Source organism: Stenella coeruleoalba (assembly GCF_951394435.1).
Source record: "Stenella coeruleoalba genome assembly, chromosome: 1".
Classification (NCBI taxonomy): domain Eukaryota; kingdom Metazoa; phylum Chordata; class Mammalia; order Artiodactyla; family Delphinidae; genus Stenella; species Stenella coeruleoalba.
The window spans coordinates 7,934,631-7,955,940 of record NC_137169.1 but is presented as its reverse complement, the minus strand read 5'-3'; the positions used below and the strand labels follow the sequence as shown (position 1 = coordinate 7,955,940).

The window sequence follows — 21,310 nt, the reverse complement described above, 5'->3', positions numbered from 1 at the left end:
TTGTGTTGTCCCCTTGAGTGTGGGCAGGAACTATGACTTGCTTCTGGCCAACAGAGTACAGTAACAGTGACAGAATGCATGTAATTACATGCATGTGGTTACAATATCTAAGACTGTAATGTCCACTTGCCTTTGAGGAAACAAGTGGCCATCCTGGGAAGACCCATGTGGCAAGAAACTGAGGGCAGGTCCTGGGTGACAGCCAGTCACAAAGAGAGGTCCTCAGTCTGAAGTCCATAAGGAACTAAATGCTGTCAATAACCACATGAGCTAGGAAGCAGATCCTTCCCCAGTCAGGACTCCGATGAGATCACAGCCCAGGCAGACACCTTGACTGCTGCCTTGTGAGACTCAGCTGAACTGTGTCCTGACTCCTGACCCACAGAAACTGTGAGACAATAAACATGTACTGCGTTAAGCTGCTAAATTTATAATAACACTGTTATGCAATAGGTAATTAATATAATCCAGATCCATCAAGTGGTGAACAGATCAACAAACTGTGGTATAGCTATACAATGGAATACTACCCACTAATAAAAAGTAATGAATTACTGAGACATACAATATAAATTTCACAAACATTATTATGAGCAAAAGTGAGACACAAAAGAATATTTACATTATGAATACATTCGTATGTAATCCTAGGAGAGACAAATATAATCTATAGTGATAAAAAGAAGTTCAGATTTCCTGAGGCCAAAGGCTAGGATTTACTGGGAAGCAAGGTAAGGGAACATTCAGGAATATGGGAATTGTTTTGATGTTGATTGTGGTGGTGGTTACACAGGTATATACATTTGTCAAAACTGACCACAACACATCTATTGGAATTCCACAGTAAAGCTTTTGGCCACAAAGACTTGGTCACTCAAAAAGCTATTAATCTATGGATTTTAAGTTAGGATAGGGGCAGCTTTGGGGGATTGGCTAGTAATGGGAGGGACGCCAAGGAGGCTTCTGAGGTCCCAGTAACGCTTGATTTCTTGATCTGAGTACTGGTTACACAAGTGTGTGCTCACTCCGTGAAAATTCACCAAGCTGGACACATAATTGGTGTACTTTCTGGGTGTATGTTAAACAGCAGTAAAAAGTTTTTAAAAAATTTTAAAGGCTAGGGAGTCGTTCTAAATTAAAGCATACTAAAGAGACAAATCAATGCACTCCCTATTTCTTCATTGGATCCTGATTGTTTTTTTAAATTGGAGAATTTTGAATGTGGTATTTGTAAATAATATTTCATCAATACCAAACTTCTTGTGTGATAATGGTATTATGGTTATGTAGGAGAATAACCTTACTCTTACGAGAGACAAGATGAAGTATTCTAGGATGAAATATCATGATGTCTGTAACTTACTATCAAATCCTTCAAAAATATACATAAAGAGACTGAGATAAAGCTAATTCAGCAAAATGTAAACAGTGTATATTGGTGAAGTTTTTATGGGAGTTTTACAGGAGTTCTCTGTATTATTCTTTCAACTTTCCTATAAGTTGGAAACTTTTCAAAATAAAGAGTGAGGGGAAAAATGTCTTGTTTGAACTACTGTTATTCAAGAGTTCAATAATCTTCCAAAACTGCATACAGAAACTTGGAGAAGGAAACCAACATTCACTGAGCACTTAATATGCACCACACACTCTTAACATCTTTGGCTTCAGTCAACCCTCAAATGGGATTATTATTACTCCCATTTTACAGAGAAGAAAACTGAGGTTCAGAGAGGTAGAGTGACAAGTCCAATAGTAAGTGAGTGCCGGAGTTCAAAGCAAAGTCTGTCAGGATACAAGGCCATGCTCTTCCACTCCGTAACATCTTTGCTGTACTCTTCTCCCTTCCCTGCCTCTGTGTTTTCTCAGTCCAAAATTTATTATATCCAGTGAACCTGAACAGATTAGAAATCTATGTTCCATAATAATTCTCAATATTCAACAACCATTAAACAATCAGATTGAACCATGCTTCTGCCCTTCACTAAAGACAGAAAAACTGATGGGAAAGTACAAAAATAGGGATGACATTTCCCATTCCTATGGGCCATAACATGTACAGACTAGAAGGGACTTTGATAAGAGATTAACCATACAAAACCGAGTAATGTGGAGTAAACAGGATAAGCAATAAATGCAATTCCAACAGACTGTTTTGAAGACAGCCTAAAAAGACTATACCATTATGAAAAAGAAAGTATATCGCTGAAATCTAAAAGGCACAAAGGACAGCTAGGATAAACACCAGCATTCAGCGTGTTCCTTTAAATTTCAAGGAAATTACTTCCGAGCAAATAAAAAACCAACCTTAGTGGACTGGTGGTCAACATATGAAATTTCATATCCCAAAAAATGTTTTAATAGGGATTGAGAAAAGGCTTAGATGATTTGTAAGTGAAACTCCAGAGTTTACTGAATGGAATAATAATAGGTAACACACTGTGTCAGGCATTGTTCTAAAATAAGTTAATTCATTTAATAGATGGGGAAACTAAGACCAGAGAAGTTAAGTAACTTGTCCAAGATCACACAGCTGGTAAGTAGTGGGGCTAGGATCCTAGCCCAGTGGGGATGGCTCCAGAGTCCATACTTTTAACCACTGCTCTACACTGCCTTTCAAAGAAAGAAATTGTTGGTTATTTACCCTTAATCTTTCAAAATGAGAGATTGATGCCACACGGCCAACTAACCAACTTTCTATGAGAGACAGAATACTGCCTCAGTCCCAAAGGTGTGATGCGTTCTTCTCAGACACAAACCAGGTTTGGAGGAAATACCCAAACAGTTCATTCTTTCAGTTCCACACTGCTTTACTGGAGAAATGGGAAACCCACTGATCAGGACTAGAAAATGAAATGAGAAGCAACTGCTAAAGTGAGTTGGTTTACTTTAAATGTGTGCATTTGGGGCTTCTCTGGGGGTGCAGTGGATAAGAATCTGCCTGCCAATGCAGGGGACCAAGGTTTGATCCCTGGCCCGGGAAGATCCCCCATGCCGCGAAGCAACTAAGCCCATGCGCCACAATACTGAGCCCGCGCTCTAGAGCCCGTGAGTCACAACTACTGAAGCCCGCGTGCCTCGAGCCTGTGCTCGGCAAGAAGAGAAGCCACCGCAATGAGAAGCCCGCACACTGCAACCAAGAGTAGCCCCCGCTCGCCGCACTACAGAAAGACTGCGCGCAGCAGCGAAGACCCAACACAGCCAAAAATAAAACTTAAAAAAATATTTTTTTTATGTGTGCATTTGCAGCTTATTGTCAGTGACAGAATTTGGCGTAAAGCATTCAAGTTTTTTCCCAAGCTGCCAGCATTTTCTGATGCAATCCCATCTCTATCAGCTTTGGAAAGGAGGGCAAAGCAGCAGCAGAGTTGAAAACCAAACAAGTGCTGGCCCAGCCCCCTTAAGGAACCTAGATTCCTTGCACGTGTACAGAGAGGACAATTTCCAGAACCAAAGGAATCCTTGGGCACTACAAAGGCTCCGAGTGGCAGAATTTTTAGTAACCTTCACAGCACAGGCAAATTACATGCGCTGGCATCCTTTAATCCCAGCCTATGGGCATTCCTAACATGTAACAGCTCAGAGGAACCTAGATTCTGAGGAGCCTCAGCAGTTCAGCAAGCTAAGCGGGTTAAGGCAGGAAAGGAGGGCCCACCCCACCACCAGGACACTCTCCACACTCCAGAATTTCCGACAGTGAGAAGACCAGAATCAGCCCTAGATATTTCTCACGTTTCACAATCTGGACATCTCTCTGAATCATTCACTCTGCTAACGGAAGCTGGTCTGGGGAACTCACAACTCCTCTATGTGCAATTCCTGTAACAGAATGATCATGAAGAATAAAAGAGTAATAAGAAACACTAAGCCGTATTCTTCCAAGGAAGGAACTGAAATACCAGGAGGCCGCTGAGAAGTCCACAGGTGTTTCAAGCAGGTGAGAGATGAGTGATGAGGTCCAGGTTGAAACCAGTTTCTTCCTCCTCTGTCTAATCCTAACTAAACTTAAACATGTAGGGCCAACTAGTGGACTCACACGCAGCCGGCTTCAAACCCAGGCTTAATCAGGCAACTGATTTGCGGCGCGTTACAGACCCTGCAAAATGGCGGTTAATAGCCCGTACTTCATAAAGGTTGTAATGAGCATTAAACGAGATAATAAGCGTAATTTGTCTCCCGCATGACAGCACACACTCCGTAATTGCAAGGTACCGCTTACCCCATCCTCCTCACCTCAGCCCACCCCACCTTTGGACTACAAACGCCTACAGAGGCCTTAGCATCCACTGCTTCCTGACAGCAGACGGACAGGCAGGAGCACTGGTCCTCAAGGTCCCCCGACTGGAGTGGGATTCGGCTGATTCTGTGGCTGAAAAGCTAGAGCTCCTGGCCAAGAAAACCTAACTGTGGGCAGCAAAGACGGATCACCAACCAAAAGCTCGGTGGCGTCGGTTGATTACAGTGAGTCCACTTCCTACCAACGCACTGAGAGGGTCCAAGTACATTCCCCCCCCTCCAACTTGGCAGGGGAAACGCAAAGGTGACTAAAGACGAAGAGGCTGGCAGCGGGGCCACCCAGAAGGCTGAGGCTGCGAGAGAGAGGGAACCCTGATGGAGTAAGGCCTATCCCGAGAGGGAAGGGCCGGGAACGATCCAGCCTCTCTCACCCCTCTCCTCAAGCAGGGGCCCTCGCAGCTCAAGCCTGGGGGGCCTCTCAAGGGTCCCGCCACCGACCTGGCCAAGTACAAGTGGGACCCGAGGGGCTGGCAGGCGGGAAGTGGAGGGGGCCCTCGGGCGCCCCCGGGCCCCTGCTCGGGAATGTGGTCAAGGAGGGGTCACGCGGGGAGGGGCCGGGCGGCGAGGACCCGGGGAGGGGCGGGGCCCCGGAGGGGGCAAGAGGTCGGAGCCCCCGGCTTCCGAGGCTCAGGGTCCCCACCGGGCTCCCAGCCACCCGCCGAGCGCCCCCTCCAGCGGGGTCCCCGCCAGTACAGCGGGGCAGTCCCACTACCCTCACCTGGCTCGGCTGCTCTGCCTGCTCCGAAGACGCCATCTTTCTGAGGCCTGACTAGTCTATCGCCGCTGGGCGAGGCTTCTCCCAAGCACCCTCGCTCTCGCTCTCTCGCCCAGACTAAAGTAGCCGGAACTGAGCTGTCGATGGGGGACGCCCGGGGAGGAGAGGGGAGCTCCCACGTCCCCCACACCGCTTACTGTTTCCATTAGGTCTCTGCTTTCCAGCAAGAACGATGCCTGTCCTTTTTGCTTTCTTATATGTATATTATACTTATTGAATTAAATCTCTGCCCATCTTCACAGTACCTTGGGCACATGTAGGGACACCCTAAGTATTTAATAAATGAACGAATGTGAAGAAACCTGGAAATTAATTAATTAACTGATGGTTCAGTCGGGTGCCTACCATTTGCCAGGCACTTTGGTAGCCGCGAGAAATAAAAAGATGCAAGACTCAACCCCTGCTCTCAAGTCTAGGCCAAATACACACACACACACACACACACACACACACACACACACACACGCAATTACATCTTGGAGCTAGGAGTCTGATAACGGTATGCAGGTCTATTAGGAGAACTCGGAAGAGGGGGCTTTTTGGAGAGGAGAGGCTTCTACGAACCGTTTTCACTTTATAGCGGTTGAGTTGTTAGATTTTAAGCTAATTGTGAAATTATACGAAAGGGTTGCATACATTAGAACTATCAGTCAGTTACACTGCAGTTGGTTTTTGATCAATGATGGTGTATTCAAAAGGGTTGCCTCAGTTAACAATTCCTCCTACCAAACAATTTTACATGTCTTTTTCTCATAATATCTGATTTCCTTTAATAAACAAAATATGAAAGAGATTGACCCTGAATGAATACGGGCTGATAATTATTCCTTGTTTATATAGAATGCCCCCCCTTTTTAAAAAATTTTATTTATTTATTTATTTATGGCTGTGTTGGGTCTTCGTTTCTGTGCGAGGGCTTTCTCTAGTTGCGGCAAGTGGGGGCCACTCTTCATCGCGGTGCGCGGAGAATGCCCCTTTTTAAGCAAGGAAACTTTCTGATAATTTTTAAATTATTACTTTAATCTTAAATGTTAGTTTTTCAGGAGTGAAAAACACAGACTTTTCCATAAGTAACAGTATTAGAACAAAGACAAATATATTGTCAAGCAGCATCTGAACAATCTCAACAGTGATGTGGTTCGCATTTACCCTTTTGTCTCTGGTTTCTTTGAGACCTTAATGTTTAATCTAGTTATTTAAGCATTTCGTTCCGAGGTCCCAACCCAATTTGCAGAGCTGAAGCAGGGAATCGAAAGAGTGGAGCTATTTCCGTGCCTAGCACAGCCATGGCTTGTGGTCCCAAGAAGCACCTGAAGCGCGTAGCAGCTCCAAAGCATTGGATGCTGGATAAACTGACTGGTGTGTTTGCTCCTCGTCCATCTACCGGTCCCCACAATCTGAGGGAATGTCTCCCTCTAGTTGTTTTCCTAAGGAACAGACTTAAATATGCCCTAACAGGAGATGAAGTAAAGAAGATCTGCATGCAGCGTTTCGTTAAGATTGATGGCAAGGTCCGCACTGATATAACCTACCCTGCTGGTTTTATGGATGTCATCAGCATTGACAAGACTGGAGAGAATTTTCGTCTGATCTATGACACCAAGGGTCGCTTTGCTGTTCATCGTATTACACCTGAGGAGGCCAAGTATAAGTTATGCAAAGTGAGAAAGGTCTTTATGGGGACAAAAGGAATCCCTCATCTGGTGACCCATGATGCTCGCACCATCCGCTACCCTGATACCCTCATCAAGGTGAATGACACCATTCAGATTGATTTGGAGACTGGCAAGATTACTGATTTCATCAAATTTGACACTGGTAACCTGTGCATGGTGACTGGAGGTGCTAACCTGGGAAGAATTGGTGTGATCACTAACCGGGAGAGACATCCTGGTTCTTTTGATGCAGTTCCTGTGAAAGATGCCAACGGCAATAGCTTTGCCACACAGCTCTCCAACATTTTTGTTATTGGCAAAGGCAACAAACCATGGATCTCTCTTCCTCGTGGAAAGGGTATCCGCCTTACCATTGCTGAGGAGAGAGACAAGAGACTGGCAGCCAAACAGAGCAGTGGATAAAATTATCTCTAAGTGACGTGATTGGGAAAGTCTTTGTACTTATAGATAATACTACATAATTAAAACCCTCTTTAGTGTTAAAAAAAAAAAGAGTGGAAATGTGCGAGTACCTTATGCTTCTCTGTTATGTTTTCAGCCAGACTGAAAGCTACACTCATCACTTTTTTTTTTTTTTTTTTTTTTTTTTTTTTGTGGTACGCGGGCCTCTCACTGTTGTGGCCTCTCCCGTTGTGGAGCACAGGCTCCGGCCATGGCTCACGGGCCCAGCCGCTCCGCGGCATGTGGGATCTTCCCGGACCGGGGCACGAACCCGTGTCCCCTGCAACGGCAGGTGGACTCTCAACCACTGCGCCACCAGGGAAGCCCTACACTCATCACTTTTTAAAACTGACTTCCTTCAGATCAGCGTGAAGGTTGGGACATTTTATAGATTTGTTCAGGTTGGAAAGGAAAAACAAGTTAACACAGTACAATGACACTGCTTTATGTATTAATATCTTGCATCTATCTATATATATAGAAAGGAGTGCTGTAACAATTCAAGGGAGTATACGGGCATGTCCTTCATAATACAAAATAAATCCCTGTTGACCTCATTTTGAACGCGCGAATGCAACTCCTTAATATAAGGCAGAAAAAAAAAAACACCTCCGGCGTCTGGATTGCGCGACCTAAGTCGGCTTTGAACCCACAGACTACAGCTCCCGGCATGCCCCCGGGGCCGCAGGGAATTAGCTGCAACTAGAACTACATCTCCCGGCGTGCCTTGGTCCCACGCGTGATTTGCTACAGCGAGAACTACATCTCCCGGCATGCCGTGGGGGTGGAGTTGAGTAGGACTCCCGCGCCCAGCCCCCCTGACGTCCCCGCGTTGGTCAGGTCAGACCGTGAAGATGACGGAGGTGGTCGGGGGACCCAGCGTTCCAGAACCCAGCGAGATCCGGGCTCTAAAGCAGTGTCTCCTGTGTCGCAACCACAGCAGGGAACAGCACGGCGTGGCGGCCTCCTGCCTCGAGGAGCTGAGGAGCAAGGGTTGGCACGGGACGGGGGCGAGGACTTGGGGGGACGGGGGCGAGGACTTGGGGGGACGGGGGCCGGGCTGAAGGGACCCGGGGAGAGGTGGGGATGTCCGGTGGGGCAAGGCGGGGTCAGGAGAGGCGACTTGGGGCTTCTTGTCTCTCGAGTGGAGCCTTGGAACAGAGATGACTCAGGTGGGTATGGCGACTTAGCAGTTTCATAGCGTTTTCCGGCACTTTAACTTAATTTATCTTGTGTGAGATTCATATGGTGGAGAGGCAGACGGGAAAAAATATGCGAATTAAGACATACTCTACTTCGGTGCCTCGCCTCAGATGACTCAGATTTTGGATCGAACTCAGTCCACTGTATTCCTGCCACTCAGGCTCCCTAAGGTTGTACTGGGTCCCCCAGCTGAGCCTATGGCGGGGTGGGAGCGGGTTTCCACAGTCAGCTCTGGCAGGTACCTGTGCGGTAAAGAGGGAGCTGTTACCGACCATCCGGGAGGGCCAGACAAGGAACGTCTGTTGTGAGTGACCGAGCTGACAGAAATTCTGAGCCGCATACCGTTACTAGCTGCCTGACCTTGCACTTAACCATTTCTCCATCCCCAGTTTTCTCATCAGCAAAGTGGGTGTATTTCCAGCCCTGATCCACAGGACTGGGACTCTGGAAGGAGATGAGATATTCAAATGACTTACACGTTGCTGGCCTGTAGCAGTAAATTGCTTACCCAAAGAAGTTCTATTGGTTAAACGTGTGTGTCATCCCCGGGCATGTAGTGGACGTGTGTGTCAGCGTGTTCAGGGCTTCCTCCCAGGGTCACCAAGCCCAATAGATATCAGACAGATGTCTTTCAGAGATGCAGGAACAGCCAAAGCACTCTAAATGCTTTAGTGACATGGTTTTTGCCATATAAGTGTTTGCATATTTTTTGCTTGGCATGAAGTTGCTTAAGTTTTAGTGCCCCATCCGTGCGGTGGCTGGATGCATTTGGCACAGAGGCTTATGTAAGTGCTTGTGTTTCTGGAGCTCGGCCTATACAAGGCTTGCTGTTCCATTTGGGTGGAAGACAGCATTGCCCAATGATCTTTGTAGTCTCTTGGCTACTTCTCTGCCTACTCTAGTCCCATGAGCATTTTAGGCATTGCCATTACTAAATGGGATGGTACAGACCTGCCCTGGACAAAGCCTCTTGCCCAGTGATCATAAAGATGAAAAGCTACTGTTACAAACTTCTGCCTTCTGCTTCTCTTATACTTTCCTATAGGTTAGTAAGGCTGCCAAGAAAGATACTGTGAGAACATAAAGTCATTTTTTTTCTTTTCTTTTTTATAATTTTCTTCTTTTCTTTTTCTCTTTTTTCTTTGTGACATTTGACACATGGGAGAATTTGAGTAGACCACTGAGGAAACGAATGAAAGACTGCTTGTTCTCAAGGAATCAAATCAGACTTTGGTTTGTTGTTCATCCAAGAAAAGGCTCAAGTGCATCCTAATGTGGGTATAGAGTAGCTGGAAGAAAAACACATTTTCAAGAGCCAGACTGTGTGGGTTGAAATGCCGGCTCTGCCACTTACTGTGTGACCTTGGGCAAATTACTTAACTTCTCTGAGCCTTGGGCTTGACATCTGTAAAAATGGGAGTAACAATAGTATCTGCGTTATAGGATTTTTAGGAGATTAAATGCTGTATGTGAAAAGCACTTAGTACAGTACCAGGGACATGGTAAGTGTTATATTAGTACTAGTGGTCATCATTATAGTTATTATAGTTATTATTACCAGGGATTTTTCTAGGCTCTGGGGGCATACTTTTTTAAAAAAATTTATTTTTGGCTGCACTGGGTCTTCGTTGCTGCGTGGGGGCTTTCTCTAGTTGAGGCAAGCGGGGGCTACTCTTCGCTGCGGTGCGCGGGCTTCTCATTGCAGTGGCTTCTCTTGTTGCGGAGCACAGGTTCTAGGCGTGTGGGTTTCAGTAGTTGCGGCACACGGGCTCAGCAGTTCTGGCTCGCGGGCTCTAGAGCACAGGCTCAGTAGTTGTGGCACATGGGCTTAGTTGCTCCGTGGCATGTGGGATCTTCTTGGACCAGGGCTCAAACCTGTGTCCCATGCATTGGCACAGATTCTTAACCACTGTGCCACCAGGGAAGTCCCGGGGCATACATATTGAGAGTGCAAGGACAGATGTAATTTCCCTATGGATACTTGTCAATTACCAAATATTTTATTCCTCTCAGCTTGTGACATTCTGGCCATTGACAAGTCCCTGGCACCAGTCACCCTGGTCCTGGCAGAGGATGGCACCATAGTGGATGATGACGATTACTTCCTGTGTCTTCCTGCCAATACTAAGTTTGTGGCACTGGCTGGGAATGAGAAGTGGGCGTACAACAATTCAGGTAAGAAATGCTGGCCGTATATACTATATACTATCCATCATGATTTATTTTACTACATAGGCACCTGGTTGCTGTTTGGTTGGCTGTTTTAAGCATTTATGCAGCAAACGTTTACTGAGCACCTTCTGTATACCAGAGCGGTGCTGAGTCTGGGGATGAAGATGAATGAGACGGGCTCAGTTCTCAAATAACTCACAGACCGACAGCAACTAAAATGCAGCAAGGGAGAGAGATCTGTGCCGCAGGTTGGGTCAGACTGTCTGGTCTGAATCCTGGCTCTGCCATTTACTAGCCATGTGACCTTGAGCAAATTATCTAACATTTCAGCCCCATATTGAGATAATAATTACAGTACCTGTCTCCTCGCGTTGTTGTAAGGATACTAGAACATAGTACATATCAAGCCAGGGCTTCTCAACAGTCCTACTGACATTTTGGGCCGGAGAATTCTTTGTTGTGGGGTTGCTGTCCTGTGTCTTGCAGGATGTTTAGCAGCATCGCTGGCCTTTACCTGCTAGGTGTCAGTAGCATCTCCTCACCCTAATTGTGACAACCAAAAATGCCTCTAGACATTGGCAAATGTCTACTGGGGGTGGGATGGGCAAAATCACTCCCAGTTGAGAGCCACTGATAGAAAGCATTTAGATCTTACCTGGTACACAGTAAGACAAATAAATATTACCTGTCACCATCATTAGCATCATCCTCACTGGAAATACAAAGGGAACTAATATTGACGGGCAAGGATCAAAGAGCTAAAGAAGTGTCTTGAGGAAAGTCCCTAGGCCACTAAAGTGAGGAAGTCACCCTTCAGCGATGGCTTTCCCAGCCACCTTTGTACTTGGGCCCAAGGGACAGTGAACAGTGGCTGCAGCTGCTCCAGTCAAGGATAAGACCCATCCCCAAGCACAGGAGAAGTGCTGATGAGGATGAATGTTTTTGCATACAGAAATAGAACACACCCACAGACACAAAAACTAACCTAGGGCTTCCCTGGTGGCGCAGTGGTTGAGAATCCGCCTGCCGATGCGGGGGACGCGGGTTCGTGCCCCGGTCCGGGAGGATCCCACATGCCGTGGAGCGGCTGGGCCTGTGAGCCATGGCCGCTGGGCCTGCGCATCCGGAGCCTGTGCTCTGCGACTGGAGAGGCCACAGCAGTGAGAGGCCCGCGTACTGCAAAAAAAAAAAAAAAAAAAAAAAAACTAAAGGGAAGTGTGACAGTATCCTGGGTATGCATAAGCATACATTGGATTTAAGTGGCTTCCTTCCATAAAAGAATACAGAGCAGTTTCACACAGAAATAAATGGAAGATGGGGACTTCCCTGGTGGTCCACTGGTAAAAAAAAATCCACCTTCCAATGAAGGGGATGTGGGTTCGATCCCTGGTCAGGGAACTAAGGTCCCATATGCCACGGGGCAACTAAGCCCTCGCGCCACAGCTACTGAGCCTGCACGCCACAACTAGAGAGCCCACACGCCACAACTAGAGAGCTCACGTGCCACAAACTACAGAGCCCATGTGCTCTGGAGCCCATGCGCCACAACTAGAGAGAAGCCCACGCACCGCAGCGAATGATCCCTCATGCCAAAGATCCCCGCATGCTGCAGCCAAAAAAAAAAAAAAGAAAGAAATGGAAGATGGAACAAGAGGGAAAATTAAGGTCCTAGATGGGGATTGGCTTCCCCATGAATCCCTGAGAAAAGGTGCTTCCTTCACCATCTAAATTATTCTAAGTGATCTGTCGGAAGGATGTGCCGACATCCTCGAGATCTGAGTTGGAGGAGGAAGTGAAAACAGCACTTCCGGTTAATCTGACTCTGACCGGCATTTTCTCCCATGTATCAGATGGAGGTACGGCTTGGATTACCCAAGAGTCCTTTGACAGAGATGAAACAGACAGCGGGGCAGGGTTGAAGTGGAAGAATGTGGCCAGGCAGCTGAAAGAAGACCTGTCCAGCATCATCCTCCTGTCCGAGGAGGACCTCCAAGTAAGCCTCCTCCACAACCCATAGCCACGTTCCTCCAGCCTGTGCTTCCCCCAGCGCCTTAGTTGCCATGCATCCTGCCATAATTTCATTGCTTCTTAATTTTTAAGTAATTCTTAGATGACAACCAAGGTTTTTCATTTTCTAATTCTCTCACCTAGAGTAGGAAATTTTCACCCCTCACCCTGCATCAGAATCACCAGTGGAGCTTTTTAAAAACACAGACGCCAAGGCCCCACCTAGACCCATTTAGGCCCAAGGCGTGGGTCAAGGATGTACTGCTAAAGAATGCAGACTAAATCTTAGCTCCATCTCTATGACTTTGAACCGGCAACTTAGCCTCCCTGCTTATGTTTCCTCTCCAGTAGAACTAGGATAAAAATAGTATTGTTAACTCAAAAAAATATTTATTGAGCCCCTGTCCTCTGCCTGACACAGTTCTATGCACAGGGGTGCAATGGTGAACAAGCCAGACACAGTCCCTGCTCTAATGGAACTCAAGTCCTGGTGGAAGGAGGCAGACAAAATAAGCAGCATGTCAGACAGGGCAGTGTGCCAAGAGTGGCGGGAAGGCTCCTGGAAGGAGGCGACCTTGTGGTGATTTTTTACACTTGTATATTTATTGTGAATAAATCATATTAATGCTTTCACATGGTTCAAAATCCAAGAGGTATAGAAGGATACACAGGTAGCCAGAAAGTAAGACAACCCAAATGTCCGTCAGCTGATAACTAGATAAATAAAATGTGGTATATCCAAACAATGGACTATATTAGTCAGCCATAAAAAGGAATGGAGTATTAATACATGCTACAGCATGGATAAAACTTGAAAACATTATGCTAAGTCAAAGAAGCCAGACATGAAAGGCCACATATTTTATGATTGCATTTATATGAAATGGCCAGAATACACAAGTCCATAGAAATAGAAGGTAGATTAGTGGTTGCCTAGGGATGGGGTTGGTGGGGAGTTTTGAGGAGGAATAAGGAGGAACTACTAATGGGTACAGTTCTTTCTGGGTTGGTGAATATGTTCTAAGACTGATTGTGGTGGTGATTGCACTATCACAAGAAGACCACTAATTATACTGAAACCCACTGAATTATACATTTTATATGGGTGAATTGTATAGTATATTAACTATATCTCGATAAAGCTGGGTTTTTGGGGGGTTTTTTTGGCCACGGGGCATGTGGGATCTTAGTTCCCCGACCAGGAATTGAAGCCACGTCTCCTGCATTGGAAGCATGGAGTCTTAACCACTGGACTATCAGGGAAATCCCTCAATTAAGCTGTTTAGAAAAAAAAGGATATACAGGAAAAGTCTGACTCCTGCCTCCAGCCACCCAACTTCCCCTTCCTGGAGACAACCAATCTGTCAGTTTCCCATTCCAGAGATATTTTATATACAAACAAACACATAAGTGTTTTCACCTCCTCCCCTATATCACACAAGTGGAAGCATCTCTACTCTGTTTTATTTTTTTTTAATTTATTTATTTATATTTGGCTGTGTTGGGTCTTCGTTGCTGAGCGCAGGCTTTCTCTAGTTGCAGTGAGCGGGGGCCACTCCTCATTGTGGTGCGCGGGCTTCTCATTGCAGTGGCTTCTCGTTGCAGAGCATGGGCTCTAAGCGCACGGGCTTCAGTAGTTGTGGCACACGGGCTCAGTAGTTGTGGCTCCTGGGCTCTAGAGCACAGGCTCAGTAGTTGTGGCACACGGGCTTAGTTGCTCCACAGCATGTGGGATCTTCCCGGACCAGGGCTCAAACGTGTGACTCCTGCATTGGCAGGCAGATTCTTAACCACTGTGCCACCAGGGAAGCCCTCTGCTCTGTCTTAAAGAAAGATTTGGAAAGTATTCCAGATCAGTTTATAAAAGACATCCTCACCTCTTTTTCACCACTGCATAATATTCCATTTCATGTCTGTACCATGACTTATTTAATGAGACTCCCCCACTGGGGGACATGTGGGTGTCATCAGTCTTGCTTTTCTAGTCAGTGGTGCAAAAAGCTTAGATCAGTGTCATTTTTCACACATGCTTGTGCATAGAATAAATTCATAGAATTTAGTTGAGAAACATTGGCAGGTCCCAAGAGGAGACCCTGAAGGACAAGAGGAAGCTTGTCATGGAAAGGTTGGGGCCAGAGTGTTCCAGGCAGAGGGAGGGCAGGAGCAAGCTTGATTTTTTTTCTTTCTTGTTTTTTCTTTTTCTTATTTATTTATTTATTTATTTATTTTTGTGGTATGTGTGCCTCTCACTGTTGTGGCCTCTCCCGTTGCGGAGCACAGATTCTGGACACGCAGGCTCAGTGGCCATAGCTCACGGGCCTAGCCACTCCGCGGCACGTGGGATCTTCCCAGACCAGGGCACGAACCCGTGTCCCCTGCATCGGCAGGCGGACTCTCAGCCACTGCGCCACCAGGGAAGCCCTGTTTTTTCTTTTTTATGAAACAGAAAGGGGGGACTTCCCTGGTGTCCTGGTGGTTAAGACTCTGCGCTTCCACTGCAGGGGGTGTAGGTTCGATCCCTGGTTGGGGAATTAAGATCCCACATGCCCTGTGGCCAAAAAAAAAAAGAAACAGAAAGGGGTCATGAGATCCCTTCCCATCCCAACAGACTAGTATATTATGATACCCCTAGAATAAGGAGCACAGCAGTCCTTACCAAAATAGTGATACCAGAATATCAGTGAGCCTGGCCCTGACAGCTAGGCTCCACAGGGAAGCTTAGGACAGGAGCTGGCAGAGGCTGGCCATGCGACAGGTAGAGGAAAGGTACCACCATCTCGGGGACCATGGGGAGTGAGAACAGATGGGAGGGAAGGGAGGAGCCCAGGGATCAATTACACAGCATCCTGAGGATTAGAACTGACTGATCCTTGGGACGTTATTAACTGCTCTTGCCTCATTTTCCTAATCTGGTATGGTGGTGGTAATACTAGTACTTACCTCAGAAGTTTGTACCTCTTGAATTTTGAGCCTTATGAATGTATATTAATACTACTTGTTCGAAAATTGATGCAATATGAAAGTTAAGGATAACTCATAAAGTCACCTCTTCAAAGAGGCCTTTCCCAATCTAGAGCAGCCCACCTCGTCACTTTCTGTCCTAAGCGTTTTACATCAATTTTCTCACTGATACATAGTAAGTGCTTGAGAAATGCAAACGCTTATTATTGCATTTCTTATTAAGCTCCATATTCTAATCTGCAGCTGAAGTTAGATTTACTCTCCAAGAATTTCAACAGTTTGATCTTTCTCTTATGAAGACTATTTTATTTTTTATTATTTTTTAAATTATTATGTTTTTAAATTTATTTTTGTCTGCCTTGGGTCTTCATTGCAAGCACGTGGGCTTTCTCTACTTGTGGCGAGCAGGGGCTACTCTTCGTTGCAGCGCACGGGCTTCTCATTGCGGTGGCTTCTCTTGTTGTGGAGCACGGGCTGTAGGTGCGCAGGCTTCAGTTGTGGCATGAGGGCTCAGTAGCTGTGGCGCACGGGCTTAGTTGCTCCACGACATATGGGATCTTCCCAGACAAGGGCTCGAACCCGTGTCCCCTGAATTGGCAGGCGGATTCTTAACCACTGCACCACCAGGGAAGCCCTGAAGACTATTTTTAATCTAATGCTGTATATGTCAAAAGATTGAGCCTTCTTAAGATCTAGGGTATGATAAGTGAGGTCTCCCTTATTTCACAGACTGAACACGTCATTTAAAAGCTGAGTAGTTTATATTTGAAAAATAGTCGTTCAAAGTACGAACATGTATAATAAAAATGTTTAACGTTAAAATCATCAGAAAGCGGGGCTTCCCTGGTGGCGCAGTGGTTGAGAGTCCGCCTGCCGATGCAGGGGACACGGGTTTGTGCCCCGGTCCAGGAAGATCCCACATGCGCGGAGCGGCTGGGCCCGTGAGCCAAGGCTGCTGGGCCTGCGCATCCGGAGCCTGTGCTCCACAGTGGGAGGGGCCCCAACAGTGAGAGGCCCGCGTACCGCAAAAAAAAAAAAAAAAAAATCATCAGAAAGACTTTTGCTTGAAATAGCCTCATACTGATTCATTGTACAAGTGATCATACACCTCCTCCTTTATATTCTGTACAATGTAGAATGGGTTATTTAATATCAGGATTTTGTTTTGTTTTAATTTTTATTTGGTGTATTGTTATTTACAATATTGTTTTAGTTTCTGCTGTACAGCAAAGTGAATCAGTTATACATATACATATATCCACTCTTTTTTAGATTCTTTTCCCAAATAGGTCATTATGGAGTATTGAGTAGAGTTCCCTGTGCTGTACAGTAGGTCATTATTAGTTATCTATTTTGTATATAGTAGTGTGTATATGTCAATCCCAGTCTCCCAGTTTACCCCTCCTCCCCCTTACTCCCCCTTCCCCCCAGTAACCATAAGTTTGTTTTCTACATCTGTGACTCTATTTCTGTTTGTTTTGTTTTTAATAAGGCACTAAGGCAATATTTTCCTAATGTTTTCACCAGAGGAAAACTGAAAAAATTACATGCCTCTTTCCTGACTTTCAGGCAGCCATATTAGGTAACTTTGGGAACTAGATGTAATGAGTCTGCGAAATTGATGTATTTGAGAGCTATAACATCACGTTTAGAAAGTACTTTCCGATTTCTTAAAGTCCGTATTTGTTTGTCAGATGCTTATTGATGTCCCATGTTCAGAGCTGGCTCAGGAACTCAGCCAAAGTCGTGTCGCAGTCCAGGGGCTCCAGAACACCCTCCAGCAGGTCCTTGACCAGAGGGAGGAAGCCCGTCAGTCCAAGCAGCTCTTGGAGCTTTACCTCCGGGCTTTGGAGAAGGAGGGCAGCATCCTGTTGAAGCAGCAAGGTAGGATTCATCGGCTGGGGGAGTTACACTTAGAACTCAGTAGAGCCTCTCCTTGAGAGAGAGCCAGATGCTTACCATGTGGTCAAGAACAGTGAAACCACAGCTGCTGGCATCTTGAGATGACAGGCTTCTGTCTGCCCAGCTGCCTGCTCTGGCTGGATGTTGGTATGGGTGTATGTGTACATGGTGTGCTGATCTCTGTCTCACATCTGCTTTGCAGAGTCCAAAGCTGGCCTCGGTGATGAGAGGGATGCAGTTGACACGGGTATTGGAGAGAGCTCCTCCGAAACTGCACTTACGAGCCAGATCCTTAATGCGCTGAAGGAGAAACCCGCGCCAGAGCTGAGTTTGTCTAGTAAAGATTTGGAGGTGGGCGAGCACCAGGGACCCTGACCTTTGCAAGGAGAGGCTTGTATCAGGTTTTTTTCACCTCTGCAGACCTTGAATCATAGCTGTCAATTTGCCCATTATTATGCAAAGCATTTGCAAACATCTCATTTAATCCAAATCTTAAACAAAATGGGTGCCCTCCCTCAGATCATCAAACATTATTTTCTGATCCAAAGTAGGTAATGAAATGTCTGACCCCGACAGGGAGGAATAGCAGGACTCAGGCTTCTGAGATGCATCTGTCAGTGGTTGAAAAAGATCCATAGGCCATGGAAGCACATAAAATATCCTTGAGAGAGGCCCACTCGAGGGGATCATCTTGTGCCCTCAGACCAGGGAACTGGAGGCTTGATGAAGGGAACACATCAAAGTGGGTGCTCCTTCTTTCTTTCCTTTTTTTTGGGGGGGGGATTTGCTGTAGCTTGTGTTTTTGTTTCATCAGTTGTTTCAGTTATTTTATTTTTATTTTTTATTTTATTTTATTTTTGGCCATGGCGAGTGGCATGTGGGATCTTAGTTCCCCGACCAGGGATAGAACCTGTGCCCCCTGCAGTGGGAGTGCAGAATCTTAACCACTGGGCTGCCAGGGAAGTCCCTGGGTGCTCCTTCTTATGCTTCACCCTTGCCCCTGTTCCCAGTACTTCCTTGGTGTAGCTAAAAGGGAAGGAAGCTGTACTGACTTGAGCTTGGCTAAATTTCCTGTGAGCGGAGGACTTTATTGTTGCTCCAAGTAAACTACTCTCTACATGTCCTTTCCTGTTGGTGTTGTATGGTGAGAAGAGGCCTGTGACAATTGAATATGAAGGAGACCTGGCATTTCAGCATAAAGACATGACATAGACTGATATTGCCGATTCTCACCCCCCTAAAGAAAATTACGAGAGCAGCAGAGGTGCTGGTTCTTAATGGTTCTTACTCTTGCCGCAGTTGGTTGCCAAGGAGGACCCTAAAGCACTGGCTGTTGCTTTGAACTGGGACATAAAGAAGACGGAAGCTGTTCAACAGACCTGTAATCAGGAACTTAGCCTGCGCCTCCAGCAGGTACAGAGCTTGTATTCTCTGAGGAGCATTTCAGCAAGGAGGAGTTCGCTGCCTGGAGCAGTGCGGAATCCCAAACAAGCCAGACGAGACCCCACATAGCCGGCAGCCAGAAGCATGCCGAAGAAAACCAGTGTGACCAGTGCCAGTGTCAGTAAATACCTTCAGCCTAACCTCTGTAGCTCCCTACATACTCCTCTACCCCCTGCCTTCGAGAATGTTCTCCTGGAACAGGCTGGAAGACAGGCTTCATGCCCTTTCCAGAAAAGCTATTCCAGATCTCCACATGGACTCTCTGACCTATTTTGAACCATAGAGCTGCACCAGCAATATCCCACCTCCTCTAACTGCAAGTTCTTATGTTCTCTGACAGTAGTTGTAAAGGGCAGGGAAAAGAAATTGTCATATTTCAGACCCACTATTTTTTTTTAACTTTTTTTTTCTTCTACATCAGATAAATGGTATATCTCTTTCAAGATTCAATCTGTTGAACTATGCAACCATCATAGTAATAGACCCACTATTCTTATTCTAAAGATGGAACTGCAGAATTTTAAACACAAAATAACAGTAGAGAAGATGACATATCAGAGTGTTGATTATGGCCACAAACTTGTTTCTCAAGGAATTTTTTCGTTTGTTTTAAAGGCACGTATTAAATTTGCAGACCATAGGGACATATGGAGAGTAATTCACCATTTCTAATATCTAATTCAGTATTGTGAAATTATATGCATTACCACAGTGAAACTTGTCTGTCAGTTTTCTAATGTGTTTTATCAGCAGGGGGTATAAAACGGTCATTAAATCAGTCTCCATGAGATATGACTCCAGGTCTCTCTGGGTGCAAAGCAGAGACTTCTGGTTTATATTCCCCGTTTCTGTACAAGCTTGTTCTTCGGATTTTGTAATCTACAATGCAGTCTCTTTGCAGGGAAAAGATAATTAGTTACTGACTTATTTGACTTACTTTTTAAGCATACTTAGAGGAAAACAGAATGCTATTAACAGATACATTGGCTAATTATTAAGTAAAGAAATATAACGATAAGTAAGTCCTAGGGCGAGGGAGAGGTACAGAAAACAAACAGAACAAAAAGAACTGTTTCCTTCTGCTGTGCCCTTCCTCAAGGAGGACTCAGACCTATGCAGCGTGCTCTTACTAATGCCTTACGTATTTGGTTCTCACTTATTAGCCCCAATATTTCTTTTTTAATAGCATATTTTATAATGCCTTCTTAATTATCCTTAAATGAAAGCCAGAGCTGATAACCTACCTATGTGCATACCTTCATCAACATAATACCCCCAAATGTAGTATTTCAGAAGAAATAAAGGAAAATAATTTCCAACAAAATGGTGTGTATCTCAGTGTCACTTTCTGGAGATGACCATACGAAAGGCACAATGAAGCTGTCAGATGCGTGTACTTACCCACTGAATTACTGTGAATCTGTTAAGAGGCAGCCAGGCGCGGTGTGTAGTGACTGTCAACTCAAATACCACAAGCAGCATTGCCCTTTATAATGGGATTTCCCAAAACAGTGATGTTCTGGACAGAGTAACACATCTATCCTCGATTTACAAGGTGGCTGCATTCTTGACAGATCCAGGGAACGTTAAAACTGGAAAAAATACTTTGTATTTACATATAAAAGAGAATTAGGTTTGGGGCTAATTTGGAAGAGGTTTTCATCCCTATGAACATCCAGAATGACATATAAAAGTCAGGTGGGGGCGGGGCTTCCCTGGAGGTGCAGTGGTTGAGAGTCCGCCTGCCGATGCAGGGGACACAGGTTCGTGCCCCGGTCCGGGAAGATCCCACATGCCGCGAAGCGGCTGGGCCCGTGAGCCACGGCCACTGAGCCTGCAAGTCTGGAGCCTGTGCTCCGCAACGGGAGAGGCCACAACAGTGAGAGGCCCGCGTACCGCAAAAAAAAAAAAAAAAAAAAGGTGGGGGGAAAAAAGTCACGTGGGATATGGGATGATTCTTCATTGTGTGGAACAGTCATGTGCTTTGCAGGAAGAGGAGCATCCTACATCCTACCCCACCCACTCAATGCCAGTAGCAACCTCCAGGTATTGAGGCAACTGAAAACAGCCCCACACATTTTCAGAATGCCCCTGGAGGGGTCGTAATGCCAGTTGAGGATTTTTATAGCAGTTTGTAGTCTGCTCTGTGCCAGCACCTACCACATTGGACCCTCAAAACTGAGTGAGCTAATAAGCAGGGCATGGCTTGTCGCCTCTCATTTTATGCATGAGCAAAGTTGTGCTCAGGGAGGGTCAATGACTTGCCTCATGTCACAAGGCTAATTGGAGGGCCAGGGTTCAAAGGCAGGTCTTCTGGTTCTAATTCCAGTGTTCTTTCTACTTATTTGTATTTTCTCTTAAGTCCACATAGTCTTTCCTACTCTACATCCAGATGACTGGTTTTGTTAATACCAGTGGAATAAGTTGGAGTCAGCTC

At 45.7% G+C, this 21,310-nt stretch overlaps 3 protein-coding genes across 4 annotated transcripts in view; 2 read left to right on the top strand and 1 right to left on the bottom strand.

Annotated features, from left to right (window-relative positions):
• Window positions 1–5,157, bottom strand: part of PEX14 (peroxisomal biogenesis factor 14) — a 137,332-nt gene extending 132,175 nt beyond the window's left edge. For both annotated transcript variants that reach the window (XM_079905439.1, XM_079905440.1), the window contains exon 1: window positions 5,012–5,157. In XM_079905439.1, coding sequence (XP_079761565.1) covers window positions 5,012–5,047 — 36 coding nt within the window. In that variant the 5' untranslated portion in view covers window positions 5,048–5,157. The remainder of the gene's footprint in view (window positions 1–5,011) is intronic.
• Window positions 5,158–6,332: 1,175 nt separating this feature from the next.
• On the top strand, window positions 6,333–7,198 carry LOC307187465 (small ribosomal subunit protein eS4-like). The gene has a single exon (XM_079923558.1). The coding sequence runs from the start codon at window positions 6,355–6,357 to the stop codon at window positions 7,144–7,146; it is 792 nt and encodes a 263-aa protein (XP_079779684.1). The 5' UTR covers window positions 6,333–6,354; the 3' UTR covers window positions 7,147–7,198.
• Window positions 7,199–7,748: 550 nt separating this feature from the next.
• On the top strand, window positions 7,749–20,187 carry DFFA (DNA fragmentation factor subunit alpha). Its single transcript, XM_079914521.1, has 6 exons — window positions 7,749–8,178; window positions 10,402–10,563; window positions 12,411–12,553; window positions 17,223–17,412; window positions 17,633–17,781; window positions 18,730–20,187. Exons 1-6 carry the CDS (start codon window positions 8,040–8,042, stop codon window positions 18,940–18,942), a joined length of 996 nt encoding a protein of 331 aa, XP_079770647.1. The 5' UTR covers window positions 7,749–8,039; the 3' UTR covers window positions 18,943–20,187.
• Window positions 20,188–21,310: the final 1,123 nt, after the last annotated feature.

Bases quoted from the DNA above. Each gene is read 5' to 3' on its own strand.
- LOC307187465 (XM_079923558.1), top strand. From the start codon at position 6,355: ATGGCTTGTGGTCCCAAGAAGCACCTGAAGCGCGTAGCAGCTCCAAAG.
- DFFA (XM_079914521.1), top strand. From the start codon at position 8,040: ATGACGGAGGTGGTCGGGGGACCCAGCGTTCCAGAACCCAGCGAGATC. The intron at 8,179-10,401 runs GTTGGCACGGGA...TATTCCTCTCAG, and splicing joins CGAGGAGCTGAGGAGCAAGG to CTTGTGACATTCTGGCCATT. The intron at 17,413-17,632 runs GTAGGATTCATC...TCTGCTTTGCAG, and splicing joins CATCCTGTTGAAGCAGCAAG to AGTCCAAAGCTGGCCTCGGT.